Source organism: Protobothrops mucrosquamatus, unplaced genomic scaffold (genome assembly GCF_001527695.2).
Source record: "Protobothrops mucrosquamatus isolate PMUCROS unplaced genomic scaffold, P.Mucros_1.0 scaffold579, whole genome shotgun sequence".
Lineage (NCBI taxonomy): Eukaryota > Metazoa > Chordata > Lepidosauria > Squamata > Viperidae > Protobothrops > Protobothrops mucrosquamatus.
Window position 1 is genome coordinate 677,135 of NW_015386880.1, and position 27,143 is coordinate 704,277.

General features: G+C 37.0%; 1 protein-coding gene across 1 annotated transcript in view; it reads left to right on the forward strand.

The window, feature by feature from the left end:
- The window catches only part of CACNA2D2 (calcium voltage-gated channel auxiliary subunit alpha2delta 2), a 568,828-nt gene that overhangs the window by 419,367 nt on the left and 122,318 nt on the right, over nucleotides 1–27,143 (forward strand). Inside the window, exons 6-7 of the mRNA XM_015817370.1 lie at nucleotides 21,484–21,615; nucleotides 24,299–24,356. Coding sequence (XP_015672856.1) covers nucleotides 21,484–21,615; nucleotides 24,299–24,356 — 190 coding nt within the window. The remainder of the gene's footprint in view (nucleotides 1–21,483; nucleotides 21,616–24,298; nucleotides 24,357–27,143) is intronic.

Consider the following 27,143-nt stretch of genomic DNA (forward strand, 5'->3'; position numbering starts at 1 on the left):
GAGGGATAGAATCAAGATCACGTGAAGTGTTAATACCCAGTGCTTTTTTTCTTTAAAAAAAAAAAAAAGGTGCGGGAACTCACACACATCATAAAACCTGCCTTGCCAACCCTACAAGGTTCCATCCAAAAAAGGTGCCAGAACTCCATTCTGGGCGTTCTATGAGAAAAAAAGCCCTGTTAATACCACTTTACAATGCCTTGGTAAGGCCACACTTGGAATACTGCATCCAGTTTTGGTCACCATGATGTAAAAAAGATGCTGAGACTCTAGAAAGAGTACAGAGAAGAGCAACAAAGATGATTAGGGGACCGGAGGCCAAAGCATATAAGGAAAGGCTGCTGGAATTGGGTATGTCTAGTTTAATGAAGAGAAGGACGAGGAGGGACATGATAGCAGTGTTCCAATATCTCAGGGGCTGCCACAAAGAAGAAGGAGTCAAGCTATTTTCCAAAGCGCCTGGAGGCAGGACAAGAAGCAACGGGTGGAAACTAACCAAGGAGAGAAGCAATCTAGAACTAAGGAGAAACTTCCTGACAGTTAGAACAATTAACCAATGGAACAACCTGCCTCCAGAAGCGGTGAATGCTCCAACACTGGAAGTTTTTAAGAAGAGACTGGACAGCCATTTGTCTGAAATGGTATAGGGTTCCCTGCCTTAGCAAGGGGTTGGACTAGATGACCTACAAGGTTTCTTCCAACATTACTACTACTACTATTATTGTTGTTGTTGTTGTTGTTATTATTATTATTATTACATAGCAAATATGTCTACAGTTCCATGTCAGAATCGTACCTGGGAGTAAGTCCAAATGAATCCTAATATTTAGTTCTTACTAAGATTAAGAATGCCAGTTGTGAGGACAAAAAGTCCAGAGGTTCACCAAATGACATGAGAAGATAGAAAGCTCTAAGCCTTTGCTTCCATCTAGTGGCAATCTGGATTGTTGTACTTGAGAATTGCTAGCCTTAAAATTTTATTATATAATAAAAGGGGGGGGAAGACTCTGCTCCATGTAGTATGAGATAGGAATAAAAAAATAGCCATTTCTATCATAAAATATTCTCAGTTCTCAATCAACTGATCCCACTCTACACAGAATTCTACATCATTTACCCTAGTATGAAAGCTAAGCAAATATTAAATATTATTGTAAGGGCTTTGTTCTTGTTATTCTCTTCAGTCGTGTCCATTTCTCAGAGACTGCCTGGATTAGTCTCTGCAATTTTCTTGTCAAGGTTTTTCAGATATGGTTTAGCATTGCCTCCTTCCTATGCCTGAGAGAAAGTGACTTGCCCAAAGCCACCCAGTTGGCTTTGTGCTTAAAGTAGAATTAGAATTCACTACACCAAACTGGTTCTCATCGTTACTATACAATTTCTTATTTATTCTTTTTTAATTAGTTTTATTCATTTATAACATAAAATGTGAACATACAAAAGCAAATAATAGGGGACAACAGTAGAAAAAGGGAAAACAAAAAAAAGGTGTGAAGAAGGGGAGGGGAAGAAACAAAAGGCATTGACTTCCGACTCTCTCTGTTGCAGTAAAATCAAATCTCAACTTTTTATGTTTCTATAGTAGTGTGCGCTAGCCATTTCCGTATCGGCAAATCAGTCCAATCGGTAACACTCAGAATCATAATATCATTTTTTCCACCTCAAGCACAAAGTCCAGAAGCGGTTTCCAAGTAGAAACAAAAGTGCTTACGTTCTTTTCTTTCATCAGCACAGCCAATCTGGCCATCTCTGCTAATTTCATCAGCTTTTATATTGCTTTGTCCATGGTAGGAATCGAGGCACCCTTCCACTTTTGTGCATAGAGCAATCTTGCTGCCGTCACCATATATAAAATCAGAGTTACAATTTTTTCCCCAGTTCTCTTTCCATTAGACCCAGAAGGAAAGTTTCTGGTTTAATCTTTATGTTCACTTTAAGAATTTTCTGCATTAATATATGAATCCTAATCCAATATTTCTTTGCCTTATCACATATCCACCATAAATGATAAAAAGTCCCTTTTTATATAGGTATGAAGCCTATTTACATTATGGCAAGTACCAATGTGCTTTCTAGATTGAGAAAATCAACCTTAATGCTTTCAAATCACCCAACAGTACCAGATATGTGAAATACAAAATCTGCAGTTGAAACGAGTAGCATAATGGCATAGAACTAATACATTAGGACCAAAACGTCTCCAATAAAAGGAATACTATGAGCAATAAAATCACTAAACCATTTAAAGAAGAGAGCTTTCAATCTAGCTCTGAAAAAATAGATTTTAAAATGCTTGGCATTTTTAAGAAAACACTAAACTCTAGATGGAACTGAAAAAAGTGAAGTGATTCAGCCACTGATTGCGAGCACAAGCAAGAAAATGAACAGTAGATCTCTTGTTCATGGAAATGTGCTCCCAGTAGCCAGAACTGAGTATTTCTCATTGCCAATCCTCCCCCCCAATAAAGAAAATACACGTCTATCCCAGGCAATTGTGCCATTCCTTACATCTTAGCCATGAAATAGCAATGAAAAGGACTCTGCACTTGCCCATCACATAATGTGGCGTCCTCTAAAGGCCTGGCTAGCTCAGAAGCTCAACTTATCTTCAATAAAGTGCAAAGTGTGATCTAGTAAACTCAGGTTAGAACAGAGAGAGGGTCTCCAGAAAGATTTTGCCATTACTTTCTTTATCAAGCTAAACCAAGAAACAAAAGGATGGAGATACAAGCTTACGTCCTCTAGATTCTATAATAGCCAGTTTTATTGGTTAGTGGGAGGGAGTAGTTGAATCTTCTCTACCCATTTAGCATTAGTTAACTCAGGCATGAAAGAGTTGTAAATCCATACACATGGAGATTATCACTTTGGGAAATCTGCCCTTCAAGAGAGAAATGAATCAGGATCTAGTGATGAAAAATTGAAAATAAATTTGAAGGATATCTCTACCAAGCTAGATGCTTGCGCACAAACAAAAATGCACATTCTAGTGGCTGAGCTTGCACATTGCACTAAGTCATGTTTTAAAAACGGAATAAGTCACAACTGATTGTATCCGACATTAGCCATGACTTGCAAATCATAATGGCTAGATATATTTAGCATACTAGGGCAAACCCAGTTAAATAAGGTCCTGGCTTAGTGCAGAATTCAAAACCTATCACTGGGTCTTCTTTTTCTTTCTAGATAAATGATTCACCCAAAACATTTAAAGAACTATCCCCATTGTTTTCAATAGGAAAACAAATGCTTATATTTCTAAAAGCACTGTCTATGTTAAACTACTGAAGCTAGAAACCCCCTGGTATGAATTTTCTGTATTTTGCCAAAAATGCATTTCAAAGGGAGTGGGAACACACCGCTTGTCTTTCAAAACCCAGTTTTTGCCCCTTAACATTCAAGCACTGTAAACCATAACTGTTTAGAAAATTGAAAAGTCCTTGGAACTAACCCCCTAGAAAGTTTCATTAAGATTGATCGTGTTCTTTTGGAGATATTAAATGTTTTAGCCCTTATTATATTCTTGATGCAACCTTAATTATTCTGGCGCTATCATGCCTGAATAATAATGTGAAATTTATACATTTTGAAGGCAAGACATTTTGAACAGTAGAGCTTATAGAAACAGACTTTTTTTTTCTTTTTCCTTTTTTTTGGGAGGGGGGGCTGAAATTGAAAAGAACAGAATTTGATTAACACCCATTATTGAGAACTGCATATATACATTATTATATTTCAGAATGGGCATTGGCATGTATTTAGGGCAGTATTGAATTTCCTCAGGGAAGCAAATTTTCCTTTCTAACCCAGCTGAATTGCAGCCTATTAGCTTCTGCTTGCAGCAATTTAGAATTCTTTCCATTCCTGCTTTTTGTTCTCCATTTGCCTCTCTCTGGGATTCTTGTTTCCCCAAGTGGTTTGTACTAAATGCAGTGACCTTACAGCATTGTGAGTTTAGTGCCCCTGACATTGTCATTGAGGGAAAATGAAGCCACACTTTTTACTTTCCTTTTTCACGGAGCTCGTGAAGGGAATTTTTTTCCATAGTTAAGATAACTGGATCCACGTCTCGTGCTGGGCTGTTATGCATGACATCTATTGCTCTGATTTGCAAAATATCACAGCAAAGCAGAGAGCCTTGACTTCGGTACATTAGCAAGTGGTGCATCTTCTGCAAAGTGTTTAGGAACTTCTAAACCACTCCTCACAAAAATAGCTAAATCAGAGCCTCTGGTAAAAAGCACAGCAAATGCTCCTTCCAGTTCAGGTTCCTGTGCACATACTATCTCATGCTGAGATAATCTATTACCTTCCACAGATAACCTGAAAGCAGCTTGAGAACTGGGTTGCTAACCTGACAACATTAAGTATCTATGGACCGTAGGATGTTTTTGCAGAGAAACGCTATATCAGGGATCTTCAAAGTTGGCCCTTTTATGACTTGTGTACTTCAACTCCCAGAATTCCTCAGCCAGGCACACTGGCTGAGGAATTCTGGGAGTTGAAGTCCACAAGTCATAAAAGGGCCAACTTTGAAAACCCCTGCTCTATATAATGAAGAGCTCTTCCTCATTAAAATTCATCTTTTTCCAGAATGAAGGGGTCATCATCTAGAGGGCTGCGCTGCACTGGGCTGGACTGCGCTGGTCTTTTTTCAGTACCAAGGGCGGTACCCTCTTTTCATTCAGGGGTTTTTTTCATCGTCTTTGCAAAATTCGGTTATTTCTCAAAAATTAGCGAGGGGGGTGTCATTTTAATTCTTCAATTTTGCTGTTTCTTGTCTTCAGCCATATCACAGACAAGACAGACTTTGGAAACATCCTACATTTAAAAAAAAAAAGTAGTCTCATATCCTTGGGATTTCTCATTCAGATCTTCTTTATGTTAGAAGGCAGAGATGTCAAACTCGCAACGTCATGTGACGTATCGTGACTTTTTTTCCATTTCCGGCAATGGGGTGGGCGTGGTTTCGCCATGACACATCCGGCCGATGGGCCGGCAGTGTGACACCCCTTTGTAATCATGCCTTTGTAATATGTAACATTAGAACTAGAGTATTTGGAACAAAGTCTTCTATTCACTGCTCCTCATTTTGACACAATTGGGTTTACTGACTGAGGAAGAGTTGGTTTTCACATACGTACAATAAAGTTGGGAAGGATCTTTCTCTCACCTACATCTTGCCCATATATCTTATTATTCTGTACCCATTAAATGTCCTTTTGGAATATTAAAGAATAGCACTAGAGAAATTATTTCTTTGTCCAGTTTCCATCTCAGGTTGCCTCATGGTAAGTAAGAAAAACAAAACACTTTTCATATCATTTCCCTAATTCATATACTTCATTGAAGATCGGGTGTCTAAGACTGCACCTAAGAATTGAACTTTAATAAACAGATTGTTTAAATGTTAAAATATTTTATCATGTTATTTTTGAGATGAGAAAAGGAAAAGAAAGGATTGGTTAAACATGTTTGTAGCAAAATCATTCACTATATTTTTCCAAACCATTTTTGTCCTTGCAAGCCATCCTTGCTTCAACCAAGTCTATGCATCACTTCTCAAGTCTCCTGTTCTTTAAATTTCTCACTTCTCCGTCTTTCAGGATTTTATTAATTGCAACCAACCGTGATTTTCTCAGTTTCCCCCTTCTCGACATTCCTCTTTACAGGTTTGTTTTGATCCACATTAATTTCCTCTGTATGATCAAACCATTTCAGCATACTTCTTTCCTAATAGTCACTCTCTTTTTTACATAAGGCTTGACCCAATCTCTTCCTGCTTTACTGCACCCCACTCCTGCCACAATCCACTTACTTGTATGTCTCTCCTGACCCAACCCTCCTTTCCATAAGACAAATAGGCATGCTCTTATACACAGTCCTTATCTGCAGATCATATGTCACCCAGTATCTTTCTTCCAGCATTTCTACAGTTTAACATTTCTTACTCCATTTCCCCATTTTTAATAAACTATATACAAAGGTACATTAATTCATCTAATGTGGTTTTTGGCCAAGTATGTGTAACCTGTAATCCTTGATGACATTTTCTCTCTCAAAAAAAAAAATCTCTCATTTCAATTTCATCCCAAAATATTTAATCACTTTTATATTTCATTCCAAACCCCTTTCTACTGGGGTCTTTTTGTTTAGCCCTCTTCACTCACTTCTAAAACATTTTTTTTATTATTTATAACAAAACCAATCTGAATTTTCTTTGCCTCTTTCAGTCTTAACCATTCCTTTTTCTGTTTGACTACATTCTTTCCAATCATCTTTTTAATCTCTCTGCAGATTATAAAATAACTTTCTCTCATCATTTTTTTTTTGCAGCAATCATTATTTTGCAATGCAAAAAAGAAGATGGGAGATAAGCACATACTTGAAATGGACTTTTAAAAGCAGATACTCAGCAAATAGTCACAATTTTATTCATTTGTAGGTCCAGAAATCACCTTGTCAGTTTTAATGTGCTTCCTTTCTTCTTATTCTCACTTATTCAACATATTTTCCTCCTCCGATCACATTCATTCAGTTACTATTTTTCTTCAAAACTTCATCCCTGTTTTTTTCCATCATCACCATTCACTGGAGTGTAAAAAAAATACAACAATAATCAGCATATGAATTCACACTTTGAAATACACCCACAACAAACTAAATGACAGTAATTAATTTTTTTGCTGACATAATTTGTAGCCTTTCTTTCATAATTAAGCCTAAACCTTCACTTCCCTGAAGGATTCATCAGTTCCATTCCACAAAATCAGACAAGCTTAATTCAAATTTGTTGCATCTATTTACCCTTCTGGTTATTTTTGCAAACAAATATATCTGTTTTTCTTTATTTCATGTATTTTACTCCTCTTGCTTTTAAGTCAAAATCTCCTGTATACAACTGTCATTATCAGATACTATCACAAATACCGACCCCTGTCTGTTGGCTTTGGTCAACTGAGACTTTCACATAACACTTTTTAGTAATATTATTGGATAAGTAGAAGAATTCAAGATATGTTTTTTTTTATTTTTTTGGCAGATAGAGATCTTAAAATAATTTTTGCTCTTGTGGGTTTGTAATGTAACCTGTAATTTTAATGCTTTATTAATAGTAAAATGGATAAAATATAATCACAGACTTTTTTAAAAAAAACAACAAGTACATAATATTATGTTTTTGTATTGTCTGAATCCGTAACCTGTAATAAATGACTTGACTTTAGTAACACGGAGATTTATACTTAATTACAAGCAGCTGCCATATATACTACACTCCATTAATAGTAAGACCAATCCCAGTTAGTTTCAGCACAATTTGAACAGTATATCACAAGCACAGTAAAAACCAATTTCACTTCAAGCATAGTCATGCTTTTCTTTACATGCTAAGGTCTCTACAGGTTAACTTGCAAGCTAGCATATTGTTGCTTGCATCCTATTCACTAGCGGTACATGCAGTATAGTGATAGATGCTCAGTATCTATGTGCTTTAAATTATATTTTAATTCTTTTAATCCATGCTTTTAATTGCTGAATCTCTTTTAGGCATGAGTCTCTTATTATTTTCATTTTTACTGTTAGGTGCCATGAGAAGGGAAGTTTAAAACATGGGATATAAATTGAAAAATAAAGGTATAAAGAAAGGAAGTATTTATTAAGTAAATATTACACAGATTATCATGCACTACATTTCCCCATGGCAACACAGTCATGAAAACTGCTAAGGCTGTGAAAAGGATTTCATTCACTATTGGTAGAGTCTAATGGATAAGGAATGTGGTACAGGGAGTTTTAAACCTCCCTGTGATGGAAAGACCTGCTTTTTTAAAAAAAAGTGTTTAACATATTATGGATTGTCATGTTCAAAGAGATTTCTTGTCTCTATATCATCTGTTGCCTCATATCTGATTTTAATGGAAACATATTAAAATGCTAAGATAATAAATCATTCTGCTTAATAAGGGGACTCTCTAAGCTTTGATTAAAGCTTGATTTCTCACAAATTTTTCCCTGTTCAGACTTCCTCCCTCCTGAATAGGTTCTTCTTCTTATGCCATTAAACTCCCTCTTCCCTCCTTTTGGTGCTTCTTCCTTTATGGAGGAATCCACTATCAGTTTAAATGTGAAGGCTCAAAGCAATTTTTTTTTGCCCAGGAAGAGCGAGAATCTAGGCCACGCCTTCTTCCCGCCCCTCTTTGGCAAGTGATTACAGATTTAATTAAAACTAGCATGGTAAATTAAAAAATATATTAAAATGCAATTAGCGTGTGTAGTGACGGGTGACTATGGAGAGTGTTATATAAATGTTTTAATTAGCGTGCCAGCTAGCGATAGTGCCCCTCCATTGCTTCAGTGTTGAAATTCTTAGATGAGGGTGGAGTATTGGGAAGGTGGCACAGAAATTCCGGCTCAGGAAATCAAGAGGCACCATTTGTTCATTTCAATCCTATTACAACTTGCACTTGTATTTCTTGCAAAATATGTGGTTGCTGTTTACCATCCATAATGGGGAATCAAGGGATAGCATTAGGGAGATTTTGAATTGGGTTTCATAACACTGCTGTGAGGGTTTTGAAAATACAATTCTGTTCAAAGACTAAGATTGTGATTTCTCCTTAACAAAAGCCAATTCAAAATTAACATTGAATGGATTACATACATACAGTCACAATTGCAATGAAAGTGTACAAAACTACAGATTCATACAATAGATAGTTGCATATTATGCTCCAATGAGAGAGGATATGGAAGAACCAGAGATGAGTTTTGTGAAAAATTGTGCAACATTATGAATAAATGCAATCCAGGGGAGAAAATTATCCTGTGAGGCAACACAAATGAATGGGTGCGAATAATGTAGGAGAATACAGAAAAAAATGACTGGGCATTTCAGAGATCCAAAAAAGAATTAGAATGATCACTATTTTATGTGTATCTGCTTAGAATAATCTCTCTGTGAGGGTGAAGGTTAGTTCTCCGAGTTTGTGGATTGGTTTCTGAATGTCTCTGTTTCAAACACATTGTTTGAGTAGAAATGTATTCATATACACGCATGACAAAGGAATGAAAATAAAAGTGTGACTGAGAAAATTAGTGAAGGTTACAATAGCAACGAAAAGTTCTGAATCAAGGTCAGATCTTTCCTATTAGTGTCAAGAATGAGAAATGGACATGAAAATAAAGGAAAGAGGTGAAAGCAAAAGCAGAATGACTGCAAGAAGAGAAAGTATGAATCCTTGTATAAAAAGGTATTAGAAATGCATTAAACTTCCAACAAAACAAATGTAAAGTTGACATAAGGCCACATGGAAGCTGCTTGAAATAGAGTGAAAAATATGTTACAGATCTCCACTGAAGTGTGTGGTGTTATCCTCATGAAAAGTACAGTATGATGCTTGGTGGAAGACTGAAGTGAAAGAGGCAATGGGGTTTTTAAAAAGTATAAAGGGGGGATCTCTTCTGAGACAATTTCTCCACCCCCACTCCTCCTTCAGAATCAGATTCCCTTTATTAGAGGGCTGCCTAGGCTACAGCATTTCCTCCTATCTTCCAAGGTCATTCCCACATATCACTGTAGATGCTTTCTCTTATTTCTTTTATGATTTTCTTACTGGCAATCAAATATTAAAACAATCAAACATAGCTTTATATTTGCATTATTCAGGCTGAGAAGAACATTACATGTACTGGTAATGTTCAATCTCTATAATAACTGAACAAAGAAAACAAAATATTAATTTCTCCAATAATTTCTCTTACATCTTGCTTTGAATGAACAGCAGACTTGGTAGTTTCACACTGAGTTTGTGTAGATTTTAATGAACTTGTAGGAAGAAACTTGTAACCATGCTAATTGTCTCCTCCCAACCCACTTCCCCTTAGGCCTGGTGTGTTTGGATAGCAAACTCCCCATGATATCATCCCCAGTGTCCGATTGATTCCATTAAAGGCCTGCTTCAGCTTGGTCACAAGTGAGCCAAATGGAGATAGATTTGGCCACCTATCAGGAATTCTGTACTAAATTCCATTTTCAAGAAGAAAAGAAGAAGAAATATACTTGTATCAAATAACATTAAAATACATTGATAGAAGCATTAAAATTGTTTCACTGTGGACCAAATGGAGTAAGCAGTAATCTTCAAGGCTAGAGAATATGTACCTGCCACCAAAGGGAGGCTGTTTTCACTGCTCACCATAGCAACTGTCTTCATGCAAAAAGCACCTCAGCAGGTAGACAATGCAATTTGTTCTACTGCAGACCTTGTAGTATGAGGTTTTGTGATTACATGGAGAAGAGAGCTATAGTTAAAGGCTTCCACAAGCAGCTTTCCATGTGAACAAGGTTATTCTGGAACACAATTTAGAGCAGTCTTTATATCTGTGATTAAGAAATGGCCCTTATAAAACTATGAAAGTTGGTCAGTGGTATATGCCTGTTTCTTATCCAGAAGAAGCAGACAGAGATGCATAAACATTCCTCTTACATTTCTTTCCATTTCTATAAAGGAAATTTCTGTCCAAAGTTTGGATAAAATTCTGTAGTTTATTTCACTTGACCTATCATTCATTAGCAAGTTCAAATCTGTTTCCTGTAGGTTGAATTAAGGGTTCTTAATACGTACCTTTGAAAAACAGCTCACCAGTGCAGGAATGTCTGTGTTATACATAGTAACCCTTTTGTGAATGGCATGTCAAGAAGATAATTATCACTATCTACATCAAGTTAGTATGGTACTCTCCATTATGTGTTGAACTACAATACCACAATCTCTTGTTATTGGCCTTTCAAACAGATAGACCAGGGATCTGTCCTTTCTATGTTCATTTATCTCTGATCTCACCATTTTTTTAGTTCTTTGGGTTACAACCATACATAATATTCATCTGAATATATAAACCATGGCCCACAAAAAACTACACGAACGATCTCCTATTTACATATTATTCATGTGTCATTTTAGAAGGGTGCTTGAAGGTCATTTTGATCATAGAGTCATGGATTTTGGCTGATGTTGCCCTGAGAGATTGTTGAGTCCACATTGCTTCCATTTAGTCTCATTTATCTAATTTTGCTGGCTGCTCTTAAACTTTGTATTCCTCTTATAGCTCAGACCAGCATAATCCGATTACAAAATCTGCTTTCCTACTTTTCCTGCAGACTGAACACACATATTCTCAAACAGCATTTAATGATCAGGGAGACACATCCATCAGCAGTTTTTTAGCAAATTGTTCCTCACTGGGATTTCTAAGCTTCCAATACACACAAAGAATAGAAACTTGATGCTTTGTTTTTTAAAAAGTAGAAAACAAAAAACCGTAGGAAGATTTATTTATTTTATTATTTCAATCTGTTTACAATAGCTGCCCATGAATTATGCAACTCTGGTTGGCTTACAAAAGGATTCCAAAGTAATTTTAAAAATTCAGAAGAAATACGTAAAATACATGGCAACAGAAGCAACTCACATTTAAAACAGCATCACATAACTTCCTTCAGGAAGAACCAGGAAGTACCCTCAGGAAGAACCAGGTCTTTAGGCCTTTCCCCAAAGACTGCCAATACCAAGGCCATCCAAATTTAGGGGAAATGTTATTCCATAGGGCAGGTGCTACAACAAAAAAGACACGACTCCTGGATCACAAAAAATGACACTGCTGAAAGTGATGGGATCTGGAGCATGCCAATTCTTCCAGATCTCACTGGAGAAGCAGAGATCATTGAAGACAGATCAGGTCATATGCCATGTATAAGTGACCCTCAGCTTCTTGAATTGCACCTGTAAGCCCATTGGCAACCAGCGTAGCTCACAGAGTAGCATTTTACAAGTGCATATTGAAGTACACCCGTAACTGCTGGATTTTTTTGACCACAATTTCTGAATAATATTCAAAGATAGCCTCATGTGGTATCATTGCAGGAGCCTAAGGGATGTCCATGAATTAGGTCTCCCAGCCCAGAATAGGCCCAAGTGGTGCACAAAGTATTCGCTGTGTGGTTCAGATTTTCAGCTGGAGAATACCAGAAGATTCCTGGTTTGCTGCTTCAGAAGAAATTGTGATATAGAAACTCAACTCTCCCATACAGTTTCCCCAGTCATTCTAACTGAGGAGATGCTATACAGTTCTATCTGCATAAAAGGAGCCTCTCTATGAAGGAACGTCAGAATTATCATTAGGAATACACACGTGATGAACAGGGCAGCTGATGGGAAGCCATAAGTCAAGGGCATTTCATATCACAATATAGCTTTTTTCCTATAAGCTTTAGAAATGTGATTGAGGGTAGTGCTGGCTGCTTTGGTGTTTTTTGCTCTATGCTATTTTTATCTAACAGCCCTCATATTTTTATTCTGAGGTATAAGATGAATCTTAGAGTGATATTGATGTGACTTTGTATATTCTGTTTTCTTCTCCCTCCCCTCACGTCTAGCCTAAAGTTGACTTTTTCAATACTCATGCTGAAATTGGGGAACAAATACTGTCTTTTGGCTGACATATGTACTTTATTGTGCTGCTTTCTCACAATCTGTTTCTGTGTGAAATATATACACTTGCCAGAGTTATCGAATACATTTAGTATGATTTCTTGTCTTACTCTATTTTATGCTGTGTAAGGCAAGATGGCTCATTTCATAACATTTTGCTACATGGCAGATACCAAAACAACATGGTTTTACAGTATGTCATAACCATTTTGATGTATATAAAAATGAAACATGTAGGGAATTGAATTTAATTCCTGCTTACTGACACATCTCTGTATCACTGTTAATATTATTTTGATATCACAGAAGACGCAGGAATGTCTAGATCCTCACACTAGGGAATACCTTTTTAATAATATATAGAGGCTTCCTTTTTAAAACATAGTTTTATTAAGAATTTTAAACAGAAGACACTAACAAGAACTAATATAAAGTGAAATGATAAGGAAAAGGAGAAGGGAAGCAAAGGGAAAAAAGCCAAACATGCAAAAAGAAAAAAAGAAAAGAAATAGAAGTAGCTTCCTATTTCCTTTATAGCAATTATAAACACAAATACAAAATTACATGTTATTCTATGATTACTAAAATAAGCTCTCTCTTTTCTATTATCTGAGGGTCTTTTTCTTAATCATCAAAACCATAAGTAATGTTATTCAATAATAAATGTAGATATTGTCAATTTAACTGTCTCTGCAATGTTACTATTTTAAATCTTAATTTTAATTACTTAAAATTAAAATTTCCTTTATATTGCTACTTTGCGTGGGTATATGTATATGTGTGGGTGTATGGATGGATGTACACACACTCTGTGTGTGTGTGTGTGTTGTGTAAAATAGAAGATAGACAAAGCAAATTAAAATTAATGAAGTGAGATAGATGAAGCAAGTTAAAATACCTCCATAGAAAATACTGTACCTCAAAAGAAAAATAACAATGACAACTAGTGGGACCATAAAATAGAGAAAGTCATAGAAAATGAAGAAGCTAAATTGCTCTGGGACTTTAGAATTCAAACAGACAGGCACCTGCCACGTAACACCCCGGACTTAACAATTGTCCCTAAGAAAGAGAAAAGAGTGGAGACAGAAGAACAGAAGAGAAAAAAAACTGGGGAAGATAACAAAATACAAAGACCTGCAAATAGATTTGCAAATAGAAACAGAACGGCTGTGGCAAAAGCAAGCAAAGGTAGTACCAATAGTAATAGGTGCCTTGAGTGCAATCCCAAAACAAATGGAGCACCACTTGAACACCATCGGCATTGACAAATTCGTCAGTCGAATTTGCAAAAGGCTGCTTTACACCCTGCGACAATATCTGTAACACCATCAGACTTCCAGATCTGCCTATCCCAGGTCCTTGGAAAGACCTGGCTGTGCAACAAACCATAGTAATAGAAAAAAAAATGATTTCTGTCTCCCCCTGTTTACACATTTTCTCTTTTACAATATTAGTAAGCATTCAGGCCCTCTTAGAAGCCAAAAACTGTTAGTGGTTATATTTACCATACTGCATGATGTGTGTTGTATATCTAGAAATAATTCTTGCTTCTTTTTCTTCTTCTTGTGCCATATCCGTTATCGGACGTTGGCGATCATGTTGGCGATCCTGTTTTTATCAGCAGCCGCACGAAAACGTGCTGCTGACTTTTGTCCAAACCAGTCCCTTAGATTTTGAAGCCACGATGTTCTTCTTCTGCCTGGACCTCATTTGCCTTCAATCTTTCCCTGGAGGATTAAATGGAGTATGCCGTTCTTGCTTAAATTAGTTAAAAATTTATTCTGTAAGAGTGCTATTGGTTTTACCATTTCTATGTATTCTCCAAGTTTAAGTTCCCTGCAGTTTGATCTTTACTAAATTCTCTTGATAGGAGAATTATCTCTGTGTACTTCATTTGGCCACATCTATTCGAGTCAACTTGTTTCAGCTCCCGTTCTCTTCTAGCATTACCATAACAGTTCTTAAATTCGCCATTCCCTCTGCATTCAGGTTAATTTTACCATTCTCTCTCTTCTCCATGCACTCTCTTCTAAAGAGCCACCTTCCTACGCATGTGTACATATCTTAAAATTTCTTCCTCTGATTTTCCATATTTTGTAAGCATTCTACCAAGTTATACAAATACAAATTCAAAAATCTTAATTTTTGCTACTTGTATCACTTTTAGTTATTCACTCCATTTTCTCCATGTAATACACCTACCACAGTCTTTGATAAATCAATTTTGAAATCAGATCATACAGTCTAACATTTGTTATAAATCATTAGGTTCTCTGCCAACAATCTGGCATTATTTACATGTATATCCACATCCCCAACACTATTATCTCGTAATATTACAAGTGATACATACATACATACATACATACATACATACTTTAAGAAACCAAAGGGTATCACACATTCTCGCTTAGACATTGCTCAGTGCTGAATCACATTCATTCAGAATATCCCACATTTTTCATCATCTTTTATTTCATTATCACCATTCATTGGAGTGATCAGAGGCAAATATACTCTATGAATTCCTATTTTCATATGCACACCCTGGATGGAAATTGAATAAGATCTAATAGAGTAGGTGTCAACACCCACCTCGAGAATTCAAATAAAACTCCAGGTTCATTTCATTACCGAAAACGTACTGTTTATTGAATAGACAGCTTGGGTATGTCAAAGAAAAACTAACTCTGAGGTTCCAACACCAATTCACATATTTAAACAATAATTCTCCCAGCCAGCCCCCACCCCCAACATCTTATGTAATCAACAAGTTCACTTTGTTATGGGAACCATCTGCTTCAAATCCACACCTGTTATAGTGTCCTTGACAAGACTTCAGTCTCTCACAGTCTCCAGCTGAATCAAATTTGTTTTTTACTACATTTAATCCACTTTAAAATAACATTCCCCCCCCCCCTTAATCTAAAGATAAAATGAAATGCAGAGGCACGTAGCTGCCAAAGTTTCATCCTTGACAGTAGGTCTTTTTTGAGTCCTAAATGTTGGGGAGATAGGACAAAGGAGAATTGACGATTTGGAGGCTCCCCAACTTTAGTAAAGTTTATCACCTGAGGTTAAGATGGCTTGCATTGTCAAAACACAATGTTCTTTTTTTCTAAAGAAACTTTGTGGAGGGAATATTTTAGTAGTTGATTTTTATGACATTTTTTCTAGCAAATTAGATGATGGTATTGTTGCACTTGGACATTTTTTGGATACAGTTTAATAATAGTAGTCTTTTCCCATAGGTGTACCTTTTCTACTATTAAATTTTATTGTTGCATTTATTGCAAGCTGCCTAGAGTCAAAATTTGAAATACTGGTCATGTTGCAGTAAACAAATATGTATCCCCAAAGTATAGATGACACCATATTCCAGAAAGTACATTTTGAGCTTTTCATTGATAATTAAATCTTCCCTTTGCCTCTTCACATCTATTCCTCAACTCTATACCACAAATCAGGCCGCTTTCATTCATTATTTCATTACTTTTATTAAGTAATTATCTTTGTTAATTGCTCCTGTCCCAGTGAAGTCATGGTTGGAATGCCATGATTGTCATGATATGGGATCATAGATACTCAGTTTTATCACTCATCAGAGCTTCGATCAGTCAGTTTTTTCACATATTACTTTTTAGCAAGATAAAGTATAGACTCTGTTATTCAACCTTAATTGTACCCATGCAATATGCCACATCCCCTACAAATGGTAAAGCCAGTGTCAGCCCAACATTTTTATTAATTATTTTGATGATTTGATGGATGGAATGCATATCAAATTTGCAACGCATTTTAAGAATGATGCAGAGAAACTGAAACAGAATCGGAAGACAATTAAGTGTTAAAATGAGATATTGAAAATATTAAGAAGAAAAGACAAGAGAGACTGGAAGGGATTGAGAAATACGAGAAAACGAGAAGCAAACTAACCGCAGAGCTGCCTGGACCTGTGGGATTTTTTTCTTTTCATTACTGCACTAAGGTTTGTTTGTTTTAATCATAATCTGTTCAGCAAGCAAGAAATAAGAGTCAGTTGTGCAGATTTGCAAACTATACATAATGTTTCTGCTTAGCTGTTGTTACTCCTTCTACTTCTCCTCCTTCTCCTTTTCATCTGCTGTAAACTCTGGACTGGTTAACAGCTTAAGCAAGTCACATTAAGAAACCACAAATAAAGCTATTTGTTCCTATTTGCATGTCATATTAAACCTTATGAAGATTATGCAAGTTAGGAATCCTTGAAAAATGAGGTTGTGATTTACATCAGGTGCTTGAAGAGGTAAAAGTATTTTCTCCTCACCCCATAGGTCCTTGATCTTTGAAAAAGTAAGAAGGAGGAAAGGAAATGTATTTCTGTTTTGTCTGCCTGAACAAACCTCACAGAAATAATACAGTAATCCTTCTCCCAAGATGGAAGAAACTGTGCCGATGTTGTTTAAATGTTAAGGGCTCCCTTTATTTATCTCTAAGAGTTTTATAAAAGAGCCATGACAGTACAGTGACTGATAGCCTAATACTAACAGGTTTATCATCAAATCCTGCCTACCAGGCAGAACATTACAGTTATTAAGGGAAATGAGGCACAAATAGAGTCTAATATTTGAAAATGCAGCAATGGAAGCACTAAGGCTGATTGCCGAGATTCTGAATCCTTGCAAAGCTTTTAGATGTCAATTGCTGTTTGGGGTATCCTGTATCCTTCAGGCAAAAAATGCACTAAACATTTGGACGAGGTCTGCTGCAACTTTAGATCACTAAAAAGAAACTTTGATGAAACAAATTCCCATGAGATTGTTTCTCGTGTGCCCTGGGGGGGGGGGAACTGTCAAATAACTAATGTTTTCCTACAGTAGTCCAGCAATTCAGTTGCATACCCACCCCTATTTCAGCAGAACAAGTTGTTTTAAAATTCAGATATACTGCATGTGGATTTTACTTAGAAATGTTTGTGGGGCTGTGTCAGAGATATTTGCAGCTTTTATTCAAGATGTAAGGTCAAAGGTACAGCTGGATTTTCCTCATTCTACCATTACTCGAATAGGAAATTTCTCAAACCAGCCTTTCCCAATCAGATATTCTCCAAACTGTCAGCTGGTTTGGCATTCTGATTGGTAATTCTGGACTGCAACCTTCTAGCTGGCACCAGGCTAAGGAAGGGTACCCCATACTCTGGTAAACTACAGTATCTGTATCAAATTCCTGATTTCTTTATATACTATTTTATCCTCTGATCAGAGCTGCTTGTGTGTCCCAGGAGATTCCCTCTATGTTCTAGTTTATATTTGATTCAGTTCCACCATGGATTCCAGCACGCCTGCAGGTAATTTAGCTTTAATAATTGCTAACTGTTAGAAGGGGGGGAAATCATATTGATTCAACCAGAATGTGCCCTCTGGTTTGTGTCCAACAATATATAACAGGTTTATGATAGGCATTGTGCTGCATTAGAGTAGAGCTTCCACAATCCATTAAACCGGAACATTGAGAGATACGTATTCCAAACATTTAACTGAAAGCCCTTTTACCAGCTTTCTTTTTATTTCATTCTAAAAGGAATTGGAATGAGCAAAAAGCCAACCCCTAAATAATTATCTGTGAGAAGTACCAGTAGGAATTTAGCCAGATCCTTGAAATTGTATTTGTCAGAACTGTTGTCACAATTAGAAGAAAGCTAGTAGATTTCTTTAAACAGAATTAACAACAAGCACTGGTTTTTTTGTCTCCTGGTCAAGCAAATGATCTGTAATGATCCTTTGGGGTTAGATCAGACAACTGTAAAGATAACATAGAACTAAATGCACACAGGAGATTAGATGTTGTTTCTCAAAATATGTCATGACATTTGTTTATGCAACAACCAGCATTTGCTTAACTCAGAGCCAAAGAAACAGTGGACTCCAGAAGGATGAGAATAAATATAAGCTCCCATTGCTTTTTGATCCAAGTTGCTTTTTCCTAAGGAGTTTCTCTGTGAAGAGAAAATTACTCACAATGTTTCTTCAACAGCCAACTTACAAGAGAACCTACCTCATGTGTTTTCAGAATACCACCTGAGCCCATTAACCCCAGACAATTAGGGGCAATATCTCCATAACATGATGCAAAACTTGATATTGTATGTGTAAACATTCACATTCACAGCCATTCTGACTTGGAGAACCTGGGATAACTTGAAAACTGGATATAATTCTATGATAATACTTAATGAAAGTAGAGCCTCCCATTTTATTTTAGTATTATGGCACGGTTGCGAATGAGGAATTTCTTCTGGACCACATTCCAGATAGTGAAGGGCAAAGAGCTGGTCTTTTCTATCTCCTGAGGGTACACATGGAAGAGTGGTGCCTTTATACTCTTGGAAATATATTTGTATAATGATCAGTACAGCTGATGGGGAAGCCAAAGGTGACAACTGATATATTCAAGAGAATACATAGGAAATTGGCCCAGAATTCATACATAATATATTTGAGCATTTCCCAGAGGAGTTGCATCAGGAAACAGATGAGAGGTGAAGGGATGTTCGTGTGAGCTAACAAAGGTGTGGAGTGCTGTTCTCTCCTCTATCCATCTTTTTGGGCAAGACTCCGGGGCCTGATAACATATTTGGTAATATCTTGGGCTCCTGACTAAACATGATGAAGCTGTCTTCCATTTCCTTGGTGATAAGATGATGGAAATTTAGTTGCTGCTCTCTTGTAAAATATTTCAAGTATATATCTTGACTGCTTTTTAGTACTGATATCCTCTGTCAGGGAAGAGTGACATGTGATCTCTTAAAAATGCATATGAGAGGTGGAGTAGAACAATAATTGTCAGTGGGGCTGGTGTTTCCTGTTCATCTTGCCAGCCGGTGCTCAAAATTCATCTCTCTCCCCAATCATCCAGCTGCCAGCTCCTCTCAGCTGCTGCTTTCTGGGATTTTCTCTCCCTCGAGTACTGTTACTGGCATCTTTTTGGGGGTGGAAGATTCCTTTAAAAGAGAAAAGGAGCAGGCTGGCAGCGACAAGCACCAAATGTCTCTCTTCTACACATTGCTTAAATCCCAGCCCCAGCTGATTAATCATACAGTCAGGCTGCTTTGAGCTTATCACTTTCCTTAATAGCTGAATAATTTAAAGCCTCTGTTTGTCAGCGTCTTAATTGCTTTTGCATTAGACACAAAAGCCACCAAGAATGCAGAATGGGAATAACCTCAGTAAGGTCCCTTTATTTCTCTCATTTGGCCTCTCTTTTGAACTGGCTTATGGAGGGATAAACTTGGCTACCGACAGAATATTTCGCATCTGTATGGGGAACTAAGGGGACTATCATGGTACATGGATTTTTATTCTTGGGAAGACTTTAAGATGGCCATAAAATTGTCATCCAGTCAAAGATGTCTGACTGTAATGGGGAGTACTGGGCAAGGACTGGGGAACTAGAAACAGTGACACGAAGAGGGTAAGACATTCTAGATTTATCCCCAGTGAAAGTGGGGAAAGGAGAATTTCTAGAGTTCTTCACTTGTTTTGGATTCTAGCTTCCACCAGCCTCCATCAGCATGGTGAATAATACTTGCTTACTTATCTCTGAACCATGAGTTGAGCTGAGGGATGCAGTAGTCAGGATCACCAGGATTAAAAAGGGAAAAGACCACATTTTTAAATAATGCTCCAAGTCATCAAAATACAGATAAAATATCCTTTCCCTTAGCTACCCTGTTGTTGTTTTTAAAAGTGTTGCAAACTATCTTGCTAAGCCTTAAAGCTGCACTACCAAATGTTGGTGGTGAGAGCACCAGGAAGGAAGGGGCACACATAGACTGCCATGCTACAATGCCATCGCCTTCTCAGATTGGATGCTATCAATATACATGGAGATGATGTGGGTTGAGTTATCAGATAGCACTTCCCCATCCTCTTCCAAGTCTCAGATGAACATTGCACAACCCTCAAAATTATTACATCTGGTGGGAGGGCTCAGTTCAAATTTTGATAATTTATAGCTACTTTGTAGGTAATCTCTTTTATTAATCTCTCTGTGTATATTATTATATTATGTTATAATCATGTTATATTACATTATATAAGCCACATCACAAATTGTACTATGACAGAAAACTAATTCCTTACTGTACACACTGTCAAATGTTTTTATATTTTATGGTTATATCCTTTTAGAACCAACAAACAAAAGCTCTCCGTTTCAACTTATTCTAGTCTAAGAGCATCTCACTTGGTTCTGTATATAATGTTTTGCTACATAGTTATTAAATCTAATGCGTTAAATCATTTATACCACCCATGTCTCTTTGGACTTCGTCTCAGACACAGTCAATTGATTATCACTGCTCTTAATAAATACTTCGGTTGATGTTTGATTATATAAACCCATTTATGCATGGTATTTTTCATGAAATCATTACCTTGATAATAGCGCTGATAGTGTCCTTCATGGCTGGCCTTCTGATGGCAGGCAAAAACATTTACCTTTAAACAGGTGCCTGGCTTACAGACTTGGTTTGTTTTTTTTCTGCTGTGTTGAATTTTAAATTCTGTTTTAATTTAATCAAGTTTTAAGTGGCCTTTTGGGGGATACATTCTTATTTGGCTTTTAGTTCCTTTCAGGTTTTGTTTTGTTTTTACTACTATTAGGCACTTCCTATTCCATCTCTGATAGAAAAGTGTTCTGTAAATAAGCAATATAAACAAGAGGTCAAGGAATGGTCCCACTGAAGAGAGATAGCTTGCATGCAGCTATATTGTTGTGACAAATTGATGATAATCAGCTCCACAAGAGATGCTGGGCATTGCCAGGAACAATCCTTCAGCTGATGTCACTCTTCACAGCTCTCCTAATGGAGTGAATATATCCTGCTAATGGAGGGCATATATCCTTTCACAAAAGCAACTCGCATTCTTTCCTTGGCAGAGAACAATCACATTTGTCAAAGAGGTCTCTAGACCTTAAGCACACTAAACTTGTTCCCTCTTTTTTGCAGCCACTGTAATTCTCAATGAACTGAATTGGACAGAAGCCTTAGAGGATGTGTTTGTGGAAAACAGAAAAGAAGACTCGTCTCTGCTGTGGCAAGTCTTTGGCAGTGCTACAGGGGTAACCCGCTTCTATCCAGGTTTGTGCCATTCTCAATTAACAGAATGAAAATATAATTTGAACAGTGGCATTGCATTTAAACATTTGGGATTTGAGGACAGAGCTTTTACAGTAGGAGTAGAAGCACAGTCATGGCTTTCACATTAGAAGAAGTAAAGTGCACTACTTTCCTAATCATCCTAGGCCACTCATTGTTAGGGAAGGGCCATTGTTACTGTTCTTCCTAATAGGATAGATAAAAGCTTCTTTGCTAGATAATAATGAAGTCTCTGCCTTCTTTATTTCTCTGCCCTCCCTTTTGATTCCGGATATCAAGGTATGGCCAGCCCCACTAAGTAGATCAGACCTTGAAATCAACCCCACAGGAAGGTTAAACGTACTTTTATTGAGCCTGGCTACAGTATCAGAATCTTTCTCCTCCTTTTTCTTATACACCAGTGAATTAGAGAGGCATGTACCTGAACCATTTTCTAATATTCTCTCATTAAAATTGCTTCTGCCCCTTTTGCCTAGCTAACAGTTCCTGCATATTTCCATCAAGGTCATCTTTTTTTATTCTCTTCACATGGTAGCAATGTCAGAGAAAGAGGTTGATTGGTCCTCTTGTGCTCTGCCAACCACCAAACATTTGAGGTAACTTATGACATCCATGGGCAACTTTTAGGGAATCAGCAAGGCTTGTGTCCTTTTATTTGCCTGCCTTTTCACAAAATATCTGGGATTTTTATACATTGGCCAACTACTATTTTAATTTCCACACTGACCTGGACCACATTAGGGATGTTATGCAAATTAAAATGCGGTGTCCGCTGGACCTACTTTAAATCTGACAGTCGGGGCATTGCCCATGGTTCTTTTGGAAGCACTTATCATTAAGTGGTGATGTCTTAGACATCAAAGAGGTGATGTCTATGGTGAATATCATGGATTTGAGGAGTTGAAGGTCTAGCAGCACCCAGGAAGAAAGGAAAGGAAATCAGCCCACCACTGGAGAATCACTTCAGCCCAGGGGAGGAGGTAGCATGAGAAAGAGACCCAAAGCAACTCTGCCTTAATTTCAGTAGGTGCAGGATGATCTGGAGAAGTGCTGGAGTGGGCTTGCAAGAGCCTGGATTTTGTTGTACTAGCAATAAAGTTCTTTGCAGAAGACCCAGTGGTTTTTGTTTCCTAACCTTACTTGCATTTATTTAGAGAGAACTAGGACACTGAGGTTCATATTTGTTTGTTTGTTTGTTTAATTAATTAATTAACCAAGTAATTTGAATGCTGGCCAATTCCTAGCAATAATAATCTATGAAGTGGAATGTGAAGCCTTTTAAAATACCATGCTAATCCTTCTGTAAGGATTACACTACAGCATCAACCTTATAAAAATGGTGAGAAATCACACCATTCATTTTCAGTATTCATCCCCTGGTTTTCAGTAGCAGAGCCTCGGGTATTCTGCTGGCCATAAAAATTTGGATTGCAAACCTATTTGAAGTTCTTAGGCTGCTGACTGCTTTCTCAGACCTACTGGCTTTGATAAAGTCATATTTTCTCTGCTTGAAAATGCTATTCTGAGTTCCTGAGAAGTATGAAAAATATAAATGGCAATAAACATATCATTCATATGAATCTTCAAAGAATTCTGAGGCAAGAATAGAAAAGTTCTGTCAAAAGTCCCACGGTCCAACTGCCAGTTAAACTGGGAAGCCCAGTAATGCCCTTCATTTGGTCACCACGATGTAAAAAAGATGTTGAGACTCTAGAAAGAGTACAGAGAAAAGCAACAAAGATGGTTAGGGGACTGGAGGCCAAAGCATATAAGGAAAGGCTGCTGGAATTGGGTATGTCTAGTTTAATGAAGAGAAGGACGAGGGGGGACATGATAGCAGTGTTCCAGTATCTCAGGGGTTGCCACAAAGAAGAGGAAGTCAAGCTATTCTCCAAAGCACCTGAAGGCAGGACAAAAAACAACAGATGGAAACTAATCAAGGAGAGAAGCAACCTAGAACTAAGGAGAAATTTCCTGACAGTTAGAACAATTAACCAGTGGAACAACCTGCCTCCAGAAGTAGTGAATGCTCCAACACTGGAAGTTTTTAAGAAGAGACTGGACAGCCATTTGTCTGAAATGGTATAGGATTTCCTGCCTGAGCAGGGGATTGGACTAGATGACCTCCAAGGTCCCTTCCAACTCTATTATTATTATTATTATTATTATTATTATTATTATTATTATTATTATTATTATTACTACTACTACTACTACTACTACTATATACACCTTGTGATTATTTATCAAAATAGCAAAATGTGTATTTTCAAAGGAGGGAGAAACAAAAGAGATGTGTTTGGCTGAAATGTTAACTGCTTTCTAATTCACATGTTTCAAAATAAAGAACAGTGTTTGAAGTGTGCAAAAAAACCCAAAAAACTTCAAATATTTCAGATTAATACGAGCTTTAGACACATTTCTTTCAGGTCCAGTACATTGTGACAATAATAAGTATTTGAATAACACAAAGTTACAGCTGCTTTTCTTCCCAGTTTCACATTTTCCAGTGTTGTTGTTGCTTAATACCACTTTTGGCAGAGAAATCTTTCCATGTCAGCTTTGCTCTCTCTCTCTTTCACTCCTCAAGTTCCCTCATATCAACACATTTGATACCTCAAAAATCATTATATTATATATTTTTACTGCTTTTTTTTCATTGCAGCCTCCCCATGGAGAGCCCCCAATAAGATTGACCTGTATGATGTCCGAAGAAGGCCTTGGTAAGTAGGGGGATATAGTGGAGTGGGTAGTTACTATGCTGCATATTTGAGAAAGAATAAAACAACTTAGCACAAAATTGAGACTAATGGACCAGTTCAAAATTTAAGTGAGTTTATTTATTATTGTTATACTTTAATCTTCCTTGGAGAAAAATCAGAGGCTCTTATCTCAGTCTTCCAGGAAATACCTTTCTCTGGCATTGTACAGGTGGAGCTAAGACATGCCTAGATTTAACAATAACTCTTTTTTTTCAAATACTTAAGCAATATACAGTCTCAGATTTTATTGAGATGAGCAACAACTGCCTCCCCTAATGGTAGTATTATAACAGAGTTTGAAACTCTATCCATACTCAGGGCACATGGACTATGTGATTTGCTATTCTATTTTCCCTCCTCAATCAGCAAATCATGAGGTGTACTGAGATACTGGAGATAGGTTTAAAGGGGAGAGAACAGAAAGAGAAAAGGTTCCTAAATGGAGCACATGCATTGCAGAAGAATTAAATTACATCAAATAAATATTAGCAAGAGCTGTAGATGACCCAAACCAGAAGAGGTTCCAGGAGCAAGCAAACTGTGATGGTTTAATATATTACTTCTCATTATAGCCCTGATCTAGATTGGGAGGAGGGCTGCTTGAGATTTTTATTGTCAGAAATGATTCAAATGTTGTTTTTTGAATGAAGCTCTTTTTGGACAGTTTAAATTATAGGCATGGGGAAGATCAAACTACCTCTCCCCTACACAAATTAAGATCTTGAATTATATTAGGGCCCCATGCTTAGTTCAGATTTTTTTTTTAAATGCTGTAGCTTTTCTATACTTTTGAAGTAATGTAGAATTCATCTTTGTGATAATTTGTTTTAATCACAGCAATTGCATTGGAATTAAAAGTATTAGACTGAGGAAGTTAAGTTGCATTTTCTCAGCAACAATATACGGTACTGAAGTTTTATTACTAGAATGAAAGATGCAATATTCATTTCATAATAAACTACTGCTTGTGAGTCTGGATCCCTTTTCTCAAATGAATAATACATATGCATTTATTTGCCAGGCAAGCAAACAATTGTCTTAAAACAATATGTCAAATAATAATATCCATGGGAGGGAGATTTAAAAAAGGCAAGATGGAGGATGCAGTTTTGCAACACAAGTCCCAGCTCTTTTGTATGTTTTTTGATTCTGCATCACATCTACCCTCTTTTGACACCTTCCTATGAATATACCAAAGTTCCAAAGAAAATAACTGAACAAAATCTCAGAGACAATTTCTCCTGTTACTTTGTCTTTGAACTGTGGAGATGGTATCTCCATCATTTCATTGTTTATGTTTCTGAATATCAGACATGCGCTACAATTTTGGTTCAAGTTAGTCTCCTATGAGTTTCACTCATTTTTTATATAGTACCTAAGCATAGTTGTAAATAAAACCTGTGATATCATCAGGAGTCCTTGGCCATCTTTGGATGTTACATTTAATCAGAAATCCTAATGTACTATGCCACAATGCCATGAAGTACTATGCTAGTAAGTTCAGCTCCACTTCTCCTTTAAAACCAGGTGAGCAGAGCAAGCAGGCATACCTCCATATTTTCTACAAAACCAGGTTTAAGTATGTCTAAAATTCCATGATGGTAAGACAGCTTTAAAATTGTTATATATCTTAGGTTATCTCACTTTATTAACTTACCAATATTGGACATCACATGAACTTTCCTGGTTTGATTACCTAGTTCTCTCATATTGAAATGAGGATATTGTGATTTCGTAAATTATCATTTCTGATTGTACAGACTAGTAAAAGAATATTTAGTCATACTTTTGGAGATCATTATCTGAAGCAACCAAGAGATTCTGGTCAGAATATTTTTTCCATTATATTTCTTTTGTGGCTTTGGTAAGAGAGAAGAGAAAAAGTGGGAAGAACATTTAGAATACTGCATCCAGTTTTGGTCACTATATTATAAAAAAAGATGTAGAGACTCTGGAAAGAGTGCAGAAAAAAGCAGCAGAGATGTTTAGGTGGCTGGAGATTAAAACATATAAAGAATGGTTGCAGGAATTGGGTGTGCCTAATCGAGTGAAAAGAAGGATTGGGGTGATAGAATAGCAGTGCTCCAGTATTTGAGGGGCTGCCACAAAAAAAGATGGGGGGGTCGACCAATTTCCCAATGCACCAGAAGGCAAGACAAGAAACAATGGAGGGAAACTAATCAAGGAGAGAAGCAACCTGGAATTAAGGAGAAATTTCCTAACAGTGAGAACAATTAGCCAGTGGAACGGCTTGCCTCCAGAAGTTGAAGGTGCTCTATTACTGGAGGCTTTTAAGAAGAGAATGGACAGCCACTTGTCTGGAATGGTGTAGGGTCTTCTTGTTGTGGAGGGAGCTGGTCTAGAAGACCTCCGAAGTCACTTCCAACTCTGTTATTCTGTTATTTAATACGTTATAATCTATTTCCGCAGAACATTATTGCAATGACACATGCTGGCACATATGCAGAAACACACACACACCATCTTCTACCCCAGTGTCTATAGAAAGAAAAGGCTTTGTGGCAGGAAAAATGGCAGGAAATAGATCACACATGAGAGAAAATCTGTGTCACGTAGGGGAGCATTTCCTATAAAGAGATGCTTATAAAATGGCTGCTAGAAGGTAGCAAAAGGAATTAGAGAAGGGAGGGACTCCACAACCCTTCTGGGCCTCTCTTCAACTTTTCTGCTTCTGTAAATGCTCTCAAATATCTTGAGCTAGCAGAGCATTTGGAGTAATGAAATGTA